Below are 14,173 nucleotides of genomic sequence, written 5' to 3'. Positions count from 1 at the left end.
TGTTCTTATGAATGGTGATGAACACAGACTGCTGTTAACTGATCCATTTTTCTTCAACTAAAACTCTGGCTATTTCTTCTACCAAAACAAAAGAAAAGAAAACAGAGAAATATGCAATTAGTATTTAAAGAACAATGAAGACATTCTTATCCCTTTTAGTGCTATTTAAGAACCAGCTCAGACTCGAGAAGAGAGTGTGAAACTGCTTTATCACACTATTTCTTGTTTTTTCTTGCTGCACCTGCGCCAATATTGTCAATTTGAACACCTGCCATTCTGGCACCCCTAGTTGGAAACAATAGATGCCTTGTTGGTATTCAAATCCAAGTGACATAGTAATGAAATGGATATTGCTGAGGCGGAAGACAATTTGTCAGGTGCTTACTCAGAAAGTACAGATTTTATTATGGAGATTGGTCTGCAATCTAATTGGCACAATGAGGTCAATCAGAAAGTGTCAGAGATTTATTCTGGGCCCAGATTGCTCTTTATTTATTTTTTCTCATTAACCAAACATCAACATCTTTTGAAATTGTATTAAAAGCTGATTCTGGCCAGATGACATAACCTCCTTTTTAAGAGAGGCGGCAATGGCGCACGTGTGACAAAAGATATGCAGAAGAACAGACTGAATATCACAATAGATCATTGTCCACCACTCAGTGGCAGAGTTAATCGACCGTCAGGCATAATATCTCAGGTGACATCACAGATATCAAAGGCCTAAATTTAATGAAGCTTAGAGGGATGATACATCAGCACTGTGTTCTGGTGTTATAACATATTACAGTAATTGCCCTGAGGGTGGCACTCTAATTAAAGAACATAATTTCTAACTTGGATGTGCCAAGTTGGCTACATGTCTAATCTGATTTTGATAAAATATGGAAGGATGCTTAATTTTGAAATTCCTTTTCAGAGTTTGACAACAGCTGATGAGCTGATAAAAATACAAACTGGCTGCAAACACCACTGGACCGATTATAAATGAGGGACTGTTTGAGAGCAGTCTAATATCAGCTTGACCAATGAATGTGATTAATCCTACCAAAAAGATCATAATATGTGCAATAGGATGATGGTGAAGCAGAGAATACAGCGGAAAAGACCTTTTAACAACTCTCAACTTTAGCTAACCGACCTACTATGTGTGTAAAAAAAAAAAAAAAAAAAAAAAGCACTTTTACAACTAAGAAAACAATTACATTGTGTTCCCATGCTCAATTCAGTTTACTTAATCCAGACCTTCCCAAAGTGTGGGGCCCGCCCCCTAGGGGGGGCGCAGAGCCATTGCTGGGGGGCGCATGAAGAGGGGAAAAAAAAACCAACAATGCTTGGACACTGCATGGGGCGCCTACACAAACGCAAAGCAGGAGATGAAGCATCGCTGAATATGTTTCCAAACCAACTTCATTCTAAGCCAAAGACTAGAAAATATGGTGAGGCATATCTTCCCTTTGGCTTCACCTGCACAAGTGCCGAGGTAGGTCTCCCCTGCAAAATTGGTTTTCCCTTTGTCGGGAGCACCGCTGGGCTCTCCACATCACGGACAAACAGCATCCCACATTCTTGATTTTTAGTTCACAAACACTTGTTGTAATGACTAACTACTCCTGAAATTTTGGAGATGTTAGCTCTTTATACAGTAAAGTTACAGCGGGATACAAATAACATCAGGCTGATCCTGCCACGATTTGTTCCCCCTGTCTAAATCACGGACAAACAGTATCCCAAAGTTGTTCATGTTTTTGAACCGATTTTGCACAGAGAGGCATTTTTTTTTAAAAATGTATTGATAGCAATGTTGAACATTATTACACAGGAAAAAAACAACTACATGTAAAATAATTACATCGTGAGGCCTCTGCCTTTCTAAATAGAGGGACAGTAACTGCGTGTTTATATGTAAGCGTGTAAAACCTGAAGATAGATACAAAATACTGTTATTTTCTTACTACCTGCAGATTACTTGTATTTGCTTAATTGTTTACTAAATGTTTGAGGTGTGAAATAAACTGCAATTGAGCAAAATATGGGTGTGTGTGGTTGGAGGATGTGCTAGTGCGTACGTGTGTGTGTGCGCGCACGCGAGGGGGGGCGCGAACATTTTTCTGTAAAACAAAGGGGGGCCCAGCGAAAAAAGTTTGGGAACCACTGACTTAATCATACATAAAGACTGGGAACAAAGTGAAACATCTAGTATGCTTCTACTATCAACTTTCTCATATCACTCCTAGCGGGAAAGTAAAAGGCATGCTGGATCCCATATGAGCTATTATTTGAATAACAGATAACACAGTTTCAGTTGGTTTTGGTGAGAATTTACTGCAAGCACACAACTGTATGTCTTCTTGAATCTCTACTACCTGTTGCAGAGGTGCTAAAAGTAACACAAGCAGTCAGGTTTACACATTGACTGAATTACCAGTCTCTCTTATTCAGCAAAGAATCACTTTTGACATGGTAATGAAAAAAGTGATAGTTTTTCATTAGTTGAAAAAGACTTTATGACACCACACACGGCAAAAAGTGTAGCACTTCAGTGACAATTTAGAAAAAAAAAGGTTTCAGAAGTAGTTTAAAGCAAAACAACCTTTGATGCAATTATGCTAGCTGTTGATAAACAGCTACCGACTCTTTTTATTTTAACATAGGCTAGTGGGGAGTAAGAAGCTTAATACCATCCTATAAATCTTTCCTTTTCACATTTCACACATCAGTCTCTTTCACCTAAATAACAGCTGACATATAAAATTTGAGGGCTGAGGGAGAGTGGCTGCACAGTTTGAACTTCTCTAATTTCAATCAAATGAGTTGGAATAGGCCCAACTATGGGTAGAAATCTGTGCCATCAGAAACTGAATTTGAATAAGTTCAATTTGAATTTGAATTGCTCAGATTGAATCTGAATTGTAACTTGAATAAATGCTTTTGAAAACTGAATTTGAATTAGTCTAATTTGAAATTGAATTTATGGTTTGAAAATGATCATCACTAAATTGAAATTGAATTTATGGTTTGAAAATGAATTGATTTGCTTTGAAACTGCATTTTATCCTTTAAAAATGCAGCTCTCGAATAATTTCAGTTTCACTTCTCACCATTCAGTTTCAGTTCTACAATTCAGTTTTTTGGAACTTACATCCGGTTCAAGCGCAGATTAATAGAACTACGTTTTACTAGCGGACCGAAAGTGTTACTGACGGGAATCTACAGCGTCTTGAGCTGAATTAAGACTTCAGAAGTCATTCGTCATGTCGAATGACCAGCAGATAAACTATCAGGTTGGTAATAAATGTATTACATGTATAAGAACAAGCGTCATGTTAACAAAAGATAGCCGTACAGTAACTGTTATGCTTATTGTAGCTGTTAGCTAAAAACGCTAATTTAACGTAGTTTGCCCTGAATTCAGCTTTGACAACAAATATGATCGACTGTTTCTAGTAGAATTCCAAAGTTGTCATCTTGGACCCTGTCAGAGTACCCCCTCTGTATGCTTGCATAGGCCCCTACAGTAGGGAAACATGCAAAACGGTGTCCAAACCTTTGTGTTTTATCTTTATTTATGTCTTACACAGCATCCCAACTCTTTAGCTGACTTAATAACTTTAGCTAAAGTGAATAGTTAGTCTAATTCATTAGTGCAGCATTACTGGATCACCTCTGTTTGAAGTGATATAATATGATATACAACTATCACTGAAACAGCAAACTTTGTAAATAAGCAAACAACACTTCTCATTCTCTAAACGTTTGGCCACAGCTGTAGATTACACTACCAGTGCTTGTTCACTCTTGACAATAATTACATTTCTAAATTGACTTTGTGCATTTACAGGTAAACAATATCTAATATTTTATCTAAATGACAATTACTTCAGAAATGTGCAAAATTAAAAAATGGTTTAACAGGAACAAACTATCGCTAAATCTAAGTAAAACTAAAATTATCTTATTTGGGAATTCCCTTAGAAATGCACAAGTGCAGATTCATGTAGATGGTGTGGAAATTGAAAGAGTACTTGAACATAAGTTTCTTGGTGTGATTATAGATGATAAATTAAACTGGAAGTCTCATATAAATCATATACATAACAAAATTTCAAGAAGTGTCTCAATCTTGAGTAAAGTAAAACACATTCTGGACCACAAATCACTCCACATTCTCTATTGTTCCCTGATTGCACCGTATTTGAATTACTGTGCAGAGGTTTGGGGCAATACTTACAAATGTTCGCTATCATCAATCTTTATATTACAAAAAAGGGCCATAAGGATAATCCATAAAACTGGTTACAGAGATCATACAAATCCACTATTCTTAAAATCAAAAATTCTAAAATTCACAGATCTGGTTCATTTTCTCACAGCACAAATTATATATAAAGCAATAAATAACCTGCTTCCTGACAATATTCTAAAAATGTTTTCTAAAAGGGAACGGGGATACAATTTGAGGGGGGAATTAAATTTAAAACATCCTCGTATCCGTACAACATTAAAAAGTTTTTGCATCTCTGTGTGTGGAGTGAAGCTGTGGAACAGACTAAGTAAAGATATGAAGCAATGTCCAAGCATGGCGCAGTTTAAAAAGCGGTTTAAGGATATGGTTTTTACAGGGTACAGGGAAAAGGTAGAGATTTGATAGGGTGTTCTTGTCTAATATTTTCATGTGTGTGCGCATGCACGGGTTTGTTGGTATGGGTATATATATATATATATAATTGTAGGTTGTGTATCCTTGAGGTGTTAATGGGGTTATTGAAAATGTGTATATGTGCGTATGTGTGTATATACGTATGTATGGATAGATAGAAACATATATGTGTATATATTTAAAAAAAAAAAAAAAATTACACATAACATATAATGTAATTGCAAGGAGGTATTTCTGTAGTCTATTGATACTAGATAGTGGAAAAGGGGTGGGATTAAATAAGCTTATGCTTCTTCCTGCTCCTTTTTGAACATGGACGTTATTTGGAGTTGTGGTTGCTCGTTTTCCTTTTGTTTGCTTTGTTCATTTGTCTCTTTTAATTCTATTTTTTTTTATACTTTTTCAACATGTTCAAAATAAAGATTCAATCAATCAATCAAATGACTGCTTTGTCTTTGAAAAGGGTGAAGAGCCTGAGGCCGGTGACAGTCCAGTTCTACTCTAAGTACATCCTTACAGTGGCTCACAGGACAAGGCCACATTCCTGTCCTGCCAGAAGAGAAGAGAAACTTCAGAGTCTTCATGCAGTTCAACCACACCTGTCATATTCCGTATGACAGGGGTCTCAAACTCCAGTCCTCAAGGGCCAGTGTCATGCAACTTTTCCATGCCCTCGAGGACTGGAGTTTGAGACCCCTGCTGTATGGTGTTCATGCTGTTTTCCACTCCACAGTTACAGCATGTCTGACTGCCTGTTCAGCATATGCAAAAATATATGAGTTTAAGCATGTGATGACTAAGGCCTTCCATTATGGTGTTTGTCATCACATGTCACAGACATCTGGATGATCATTTGGAATAAACAAAACTAAAAACTTGTTACTTCATCTTTTATCTTTATTATTATTATTATTGTTCTTATTTTACACTTTTCATTGTTAGACATTAGGTTTATTTGTAGTAGTCCTTTCCAACGTCTTTCCCTCTTCCATGTTACTGTGTCAGCATCTATTTGGGTTTGGAAGTGGAACAGAAAGTAAAGAAATCCAAAGTGCCATTAAAACCAGGAGAGGTTCTTATATTTCAGAAGAAGGGATTAATTCAAAAGAAATGACCTCAATGCCATATTTTATTTAGGAACCCTAGAGAACACTTTGCAAAATAACACATTCTTATAATTTCACCCTCAGATGAGCCAAGCTACGACTGTCAGAGAAGGTGATGTAGGTACAGAGCATATGAGAGTGGTTAAGTTAATGTCTCTTGTCTAGATGAAGGCACAAGAGGGATCAATGGCAAGGCGTAGAGATTCAGTATCTTCAGTCTTCAGTGGACACTCCATTTCTGGCACAAAACTCCTGTAAAAGATGGTCGATTTAGGAGGTGACCCGACAACTTCAGCCTGTCAAACATATTAATGGAGCAGTATGCTTTAAAAAAAAAAAAATCTAATTAAGCATGCACTCAGTACCCTAAGAATTATTTATGGTAGTTAAACACAGTGATATTTGTATATCACTTCAAACAGAGGTGATCCAGTAATGCTGCACTAATGAATTAGACTAACTATTCACTTTAGCTAAAGTTATTAAGTTAGCTAAAGAGTTGGGATGCTGTGTAAAGATAAAACACAAAGGTTTGGACACCGTTTTGCATGTTTCCCTACTGTAGGGATCTCTGCAAGCATACAGAGGGGGTACTCTGAGAGGGTCCAAGATGACAGCTTTGGAATTCTACTAGAAACAGTCGATCATATTTGTTGTCAAAGCTGAATTCAGGGCAAACTACGCTAAATTAGCGTTTTTAGCTAACAGCTACAAGCATAAAAGTTACCTTACGGCTATCATTTGTTAACATGACGCTTGTTCTTATACATGTAATACATTTATTACCAACCTGAGAGTTTATCCGCTGGTCATTCGACATGACGAATGACTTCTGAAGTCTTAATTCAGCTCAAGACGCTGTAGATTCCCGTCAGTAACACTTTCGGTCCGCTAGTAAAACGTAGTTCTATTAATCTGCGCTTGAACCGGAACCGGATGTAAGTTCCAAAAAACTGAATTTTGGAACTGAAATTGAATTGTAGAACTGAAACTGAATGGTGAGAAGTGAAACTGAAATTATTCGAGAGCTGAATTTTTAAAGGATAAAATGCAGTTTCAAAGCAAATCAATTCATTTTCAAACCATAAATTCAATTTCAAATTAGACTAATTCAAATTCAGTTTTCAAAAGCATTTATTCAAGTTACAATTCAGATTCAATCTGAGCAATTCAAATTCAAATTGAACTTATTCAAATTCAGTTTCTGATGGCACAGATTTCTACCCATACCCAACCTGCTGTTCAGAGCCGACTCCTCTCATGGATCAATGGCCTCTGAGCCTTGATAATCTCTGAAATTGATTGGCTGTCTCATTGATCATTACTTCAGCATTAGCCAATCAAACATCTTCCCAAGTAAACAAACATGGCAAATAAAGACATCCCCTGAAGTTTAGTCCCGGAGGAGACGCAAGAGATGTGAAGATAATATATAAACTGAAATCCCTCTTGGAAGAGAATATCAAATCATAAGAGTGCTTAATATTTCACTGACTTGATGAAATATGCATTGTAGCTCAGAAAGAAGGAAAAATGCAAAGATTTGGATGCATTATGTATGAGAAGGTCCGCTGGCGAAAATGACACTGCACTGTTGAATAATCGTCATTTCACTATCACCCCAGTGCAATGAGATATTGTTATTACTACGCATCACTCAATTCATTTGGAAAGTGCATACAGTTTGCATTTTGTATTTAGAGCCTAACTTGTGCGTGCACAGCATCCAGATGCTCACTAATGAACTAAAGCAATGACTGTTGTGTGTCCTTTGCCTCTGCCTCATTTAATAAATTTCACTACAGTACTGTGTTTTAGAATAGAAGAGTATATTACCCATGCCCAAGTGCTACTTTGATGCAAATATTCATTGGGATTATAATAAAGGAAAAACAACTCAGGTTAGTGCATTTTTATACAGACCAGAACTGTCATGGGTGAAGACAAACAAAAGAAAAAGAAAAGAAAACTGTGTCACCACGGCTGCCATTTCACACGGCCACTTTCAGGAGGGACACCCGTGGCCTGAAAAATAGAAAGAGAGATATAAACATGCATGGATTTCCCATCCTGGTATCATGCTGTTATGGAATACAAATAACAGACAAACATCCACAAACCATTTTGCACGTTATTCAATGCATTTTTTTTCCTTATGTGTCATTTTCAGGTCACATAGTGGAGGGTATTATATCCCCGACTCTAACTACCTCATGGCATTTAATGCTCTAAAATAACACGTAGAAGATTGAAAATGGGTGGAAATCACACACAAAGTCTGTGTAAGGTTTATATGCTATTCCATAATATCAGCTAGATATCTTGGAATATATATATATATATATTTACAGATAGATAGATAGATAGATAGATAGATACATACATACATACATACATACATACATACATACATACATACATACACATATAGATATTCATGTACGTACACAGATGCCCCTGAGACAATCCAGCAAATAGAAACTGGATGCAAGATCCTAGCAGGCAGGCCATAGATGGAAACAACACAAGAAACTGGCTGACATAATATGCAGGAACAGGACCCTTGAGCTCCCAGGCCTCTGATAAAGGACCCAAGCTTGAAGTACAAAGTACTGGACCAGTCTTTTGAGTACTTGTACTTATGGCCATTGATCAAAGGTCTTTGATCAATAATCAATGGGCTTTGATCAGTGGTTGTTGATCAATGGTCATGACAATTTGCATATTAATGATCAAGGAACTGATGTCACAGCCCATTGTTCCTTCAGTGGGCTAGTTTCAGTCATTGTACAAATGTACTGTTTATAAGGCTGGGGAAACCTGCACTCAGCCAAGACTGAAGAAGTCACTTGAATGAGTTTTGAAATGTTTCTCCCACTGAAAATGCTATGTCCAGATGAACAGAATCAACCTTTTGGGACCTACAGGACTTTGTCAGCCATGGCAACCCATGCCATGAAGATCCCTGGGCTGAGTCAGCAGAGCGTTGTCAACTTTTACACATTATGCACCTCAACACTCAGTGACAGTGCTCTGTAACTTTGTGTGTTCTGCCACTTAACAGCTGAGTTGCTGTGGTTTGTAAATGCTTCCAATTTGCAATAATACCCCTCACAGTTAATCATGGAATATCAAGGAAAAAAGAAATTAAATAAATATCATTGTAGCAATGGCAGTATGCTATTAAAGTACAGCACTCAAATTCAGGGAGCTTTTCAGAAAAAGAAATGTTTATAAGGCAGATTAAAGTAGTGCAGTGCTTGTTTTCTCAGCACAGAAGAGTGCAGCTCTAGGCAAAAACACTGTATACACTCTAGAGGACACATTTACCAGAAGCATCATGGGACTAAGATGATGGTGAAATCCAACACTAGTTCTAAAAGCACTGTAGCAGATAGTTATTCCGCTGGTCTTACAGGAAACTAGACTTACGTGCCTCCTCTGAGCTCTGCTTGCAGAGAGAGGCCAGACACTTTAGCCAATCACAGGGCTTTTCAGACCAGATAAGGTGAGTAACATAGAGAGTGAAAAAAGTCAATACAGAAGTAAGACAAGGTGCCACAAAGGTACTGAAAGTGCAAAAGTGCAGTTTGAATCCTGCGAGAAACCAAAAGTGGGTCCTGACTTACATTTAGCATATGCCTGTGCTCATCTGGTAGAAGTGTGGAAGAACAAGGAGAGAACTTTTTTTAAAAAGAATTTGTATTTTTATCATGCAGCACATCTTACAGAGAAAACTCAGCACAGTCAGTATCCCCTTCTGCACAGAAAATCATCATTATGAACCGTTCAACTGTTGTCCTCTGCAAGCGCTGATTAAATAAAAAAAATTAAAAAAAATGATAAATAATAAGAAATAACTACAACTTGTACAAAACACACCCAACATATAAAAATTAATGCAGTGCAACCTTATTACACTGCCAGTAATAAGGTATTACTACCTTATTACTGGCATCCAACTTCTTTAAAGCTGTGCTTCACCTTTACTAATCCTGTTGCAGTTGGATAAAACACACAAAAGAACAGGGTTTTTTTAATACTCACCACAGAGCTAGTGCCCCTGCTCTGAAGCTTCAGTGGCAGGGAGCCACTACACAATAAAAGACAAACAACTGGAAGGAAAAGCTTTACTGCCCACTGTATTATGAGACACACAAGAACTACAGTTAGCAACTAAAGTCAAAATGTTTTTACACAACAGTAGCAGAAATTTTCGTTGAATAAAAACACCGATGCATTTAAATAATTCCTCTGAGGTACAGAGAGAAAGGGTTGCTAATAATGAAAGTAGCAATAATTGGTTTGGTATACTTTGGTATACGCATAGTGATGATTGTGAGAGTTCAGAGGTTTGAGCACTTTTTCACACTTACTAGTGCTGCTTAATTTGATCATTGCAGATAATATGTTAGTGCAGGAAGTAAAAAATATTAGATTCTTTTTACTTTCACTCTGAATTTCCCCCAGTTTTGAAACCACAAAGCAGAATTTAACTCCGGTGGATTACTGCAAATAGATGTTGACAACATCTACATGATTTTGTAGACATCCTGACACAAATACAAGTTAAGGATGCCACACATGGTATTCAGTCTTAAAGCCATGCTGCTTCCAAGGTGTTGATATTTGCACACAAATCTTTTGGACAGGAAGTTTTTAAAGAGTAATTGCATCACAGCAGGAGGCTGACTTTGATGGGCAAAGGATCCAGTGTTTGCTACGGATGTGTATACCAGGCTCGGGGCTTAACTCTGAGTAACACAAACAATGAAATGCTCTAGGCTCAAACAAACAATTTTATCAAGGCATTGCACAGGGAGGAGTGTAATTTGATGTAGCGTGTATATCCTGGGCACATCTCTTTAAAGGCACCAGTTTCCTAAAGTGCACAATCCAGTGTTTTACAGGTCGACTACCACAGGCAAAAGAGCTCACTGGCTGAAGTCCCTCAACACGCGTGAAACCCCCTAAACCTTGAGAAGCCTGGAAAGTGCTATTTTTCCATTTAACTTGATAAAATCTTAGACTTTTACAATTGCTGTTTTCTGCAAGGTTTGATTAGACGTTGTGAAACCCTCTGAATGCACACGGTTAGAGGTTCTTTCAAAACACACTTGAAATAGAGTGGGTTTGAAAATGGCTTATACAAAAGCCATTTTCAAACCCATCAGTTTTATATGAGCGGGTAAAAGGAAGTACCTTTCATACTGCTTGTTGAAAGGCATGGGTGACTTCCTTGAATGATTAGAGAGATTAAAATGTTTAACTAACAATGCATTTAATAGCCACAAGAGCAACGTAGTAAGCACAGTGTGCCTAAACACTTTGGCAAAAAGCACACTGACTTTTCCAACAGAATCTTAAACACAACACACATACTACCTGGCATTCAGCCACTTCGTGTGTGCCAGAATTTACATTTGTTGTTTCTGATTGTATTTCCTTTTGTGGTAGCTGTTTTGTTGCTTTTTTCTTTTCTTTTCTTTTTTTCAAAAAGACATGTTTAAAAAGCTCTGACTTGTAACCTTCAGTTCTGAGTTGATTGACCCTGTGAATGGAGACTCACTGTTAGGCTCAGAACAGGTGATCAGAGGTAGCTCGGTCTGTTCAGTCTGAGCATTTTGACTTTTAGTTAAGCATGTGCTTTGGTAATGAACAAAAGCCATCAGTGGAGCTCCAGCTATGATTTAACATAACACAGGGTAAGCAAAGTTTTTACATTTGAATGCAGGGGTACTGGAAATATGACCATTTGTCAATGTAGACTGTGAGATTTTTTTTAAGACAGAGAAAAAAAAAGAACCATTTAGTTAACACAATGAAATTTTGGTCTGTGTTATCTACTCAATCAACATTGCATCAACTGTGAAATTCTTGGCCAGTTCTATTAGTGGTGTGTAAAATGATAATTTGACAACATCAAAAATTGATACCAATACTTTTTGGTCATTTTATTCAGTTCTTTTTATACATAGATAATTATTGCCCCCTATAATTTGTAAATTACTTTCTATATTGGCCCTCAGTGATACTTGTTCAATATGTATTCAGTATGCTGCTTCACTAAGTGTTCCTTGCTATTACTGGTTTGGCCCTTCATTTTGCCTTCAGAATTCTTCATGCTATAGATTCAACAAGTGTTGGAAACATTCCTCAGAGATTTTAGTCCATAGTGATGTGACATTATAATAGTATAATAGATGGGGGCTGCACATCCATGACTACATCTCAAAGGTGATCTATTAGATTGAGATGTGGTGACTCTGGCATTGTGTCATTTAACTAAAGTTGAATACAGTCAATGAATAATGAATACAGTCATTGTCATGTTCAAGAACTCAGGGAGCTTTGTGGTGAGTTATCATGCTCCAAGACATGTTCAGCAATAATACTCACCCAAAGTGTGCCCTACACTATAGAGCCACTAGAACCCTTGACTGCTGGTACAAGGCAGGATGGAGCAATGCCTTCATGTTGTTTATGCCAAATTCTGATCCTACCATTGGAATGTCACGAAAGATATCAACACTCATCAGCCCATGATTTCTTTTTTCTATTTTTTTTACTGTTTCTATCTATCTAGATATCTATTCTATTTCTATAGTCCAACTTTGATGAGTCTGTCCTTTGCTGACAGACATGGCACCTGCTGTGGTCTTATCAGCTTCGTGATTGGATGTGCAGTTACTTAAATCGCCTTTCTTCCCAATCCTGATGCTCAGTTTGAACTTCTCCATGTCTGCATGCCCAACTACACTGTGTTGCTTCCATATGATTGGCTGATTAGATATTTTCGGTAACTAGCAGCTGAACAGGTGTCCTAATGAGTGGCTGGTAAGTGTCTATATTGCTGAATACTTAACGTAACTGTGCTGAAAGCTTTCCATTATTCAGTAATTTAAACCAGTGGTTTTGTCATATCTATTCAACTGTAACCCAGTGGGGTTAAAAGAAATGTGACAGCTGCTGAAGACAACGATGTGAATAAAATAGATGGGACAAATTTTAAAATGGATTAAGCTACAAAGTCACAGTCCAAGCCAGTAGTAATGAGTTTGGTGACATTCATTTTTGACATTTAAAAATCTTGCTGAAACGCTCTCTGTGCTAAAAATAAATAAATAAATAAATAAATAAATAAATAAATAAATAAATAAAAAAGAAGAAGAAAAGAAAAAAAAAAGTTCAGTGTTTATTTCAGAGGTTTTTTGCAACTGCTTTAAATTCTCATTTGTGCTTTGATATTGAGTGTATGAATGAGGATATTTAAAAGTGAATGACAGAACCTTCATGGTCAGCAATTACCATTGTAACTGACCCACAGTTGAAGCTAAGTTCAAGGTGGAAAAGAACAAGATCAGATAGCAAAAGATCTCAAGTGGACCTGAGAACAATATAAAACTTGGATTACTGGTCCTCGGGTTTATTTGTGCCCTGTATAAAAATAATTTTCTTCATCCCAGGAAAGTTTTTTATTCCTTCTTCCCTCTCTTCAAAGTTTTAATTTCTTGTCCATTTCCCAACAACTTTCTGTAATGGCAGAGAAGCAGGTAGATATCATATGCATTACTGAGACGCATGTACAACAAGAGTGAGGAATTTGCGCCTGTGGCTTCTGAGAGGTGGTACATTTTGGTGATTAGACAATGACGCAGTTATATGTTTGTAGCCTGTTGTGGGCATGGTTAGTTTCTTTTTTGCAATGGATAATGAAAAGTTCTCCTCATTCCTGGGTTTGCAAACCCAAGGCTCCTGGTAGCCTGATCTTTGAAGGAATGAGATCATAATATGCAAACTTTCTACTATTTCACTATTGTAAAAATGGCCAGCTTGTCTTGGCACAATAAAAACACCACAAAGAATAAACTTCACAAAAGTAAGAAGATAAAAATGGAAGGCACTATTTGTTTTAAAGCCCAAAAACACGGCTGTTACACAAAGAATGGCGGAAGATGTTACATTCCTGTGTGTAAAGAAACAGACTTTGTGGCTTTGTCTCAGTTGAGATCCTTGATTGACAGGCGCGCCACAGAGCTGTGTTCAGGCTGCCTTATTACTGGTTTCACTCTCAAGGACAATAAGGGGGGGAAAAAGACAAGAAAAAAATGGATGCCTCAAATAGGCTTTTCCCTCTCTGTGTGTCAAAGACTAGAGATACAATTTTCCTGAAGTAACAATCAGCAGATCACTCTCTGCCTGCATGGTGTCCACAAGCAATCTTCTAGCTATCCTGAAACACGGCATTCATAAATGGGGCCTGAGTGTGGGGAAATAAAAAAAAAAGGTTTGTTGTTGTATTTGGTTTTTGGGATGATTTTCGTGTGACTGCATCTGCTTACTTTTCATACCATATATATATATATATATGTGTGTGTGTGTGTGTGTGTGTGTGTGTGTGTGTGTG

At 37.3% G+C, this 14,173-nt stretch overlaps 1 protein-coding gene across 3 annotated transcripts in view; it reads right to left on the bottom strand.

Annotated features, from left to right (window-relative positions):
* Positions 1-7,665: 7,665 nt before the first annotated feature.
* The window catches only part of LOC147304273 (uncharacterized), a 45,743-nt gene continuing 39,235 nt past the window's right edge, over positions 7,666-14,173 (bottom strand). For all 3 annotated transcript variants that reach the window (XR_015126843.1, XR_015126844.1, XM_086280202.1), the window contains exon 7: positions 7,666-7,791. Coding sequence is in view for 1 of the 3 variants with exons in the window: in XM_086280202.1 (XP_086136328.1) it covers positions 7,741-7,791 (51 nt within the window). In the remaining 2 variants the exon portion in view is untranslated. The remainder of the gene's footprint in view (positions 7,792-14,173) is intronic.

The sequence above is a fragment of the Aulonocara sp. 'chitande type north' Nkhata Bay genome, linkage group LG22 (assembly GCF_057382095.1).
Source record: "Aulonocara sp. 'chitande type north' Nkhata Bay isolate Kocher_YH1m ecotype deep benthic linkage group LG22, A_spYH_male_GT1.1, whole genome shotgun sequence".
Classification (NCBI taxonomy): domain Eukaryota; kingdom Metazoa; phylum Chordata; class Actinopteri; order Cichliformes; family Cichlidae; genus Aulonocara; species Aulonocara sp. 'chitande type north' Nkhata Bay.
This window is presented reverse-complemented; position numbering and strand designations above follow the sequence as displayed.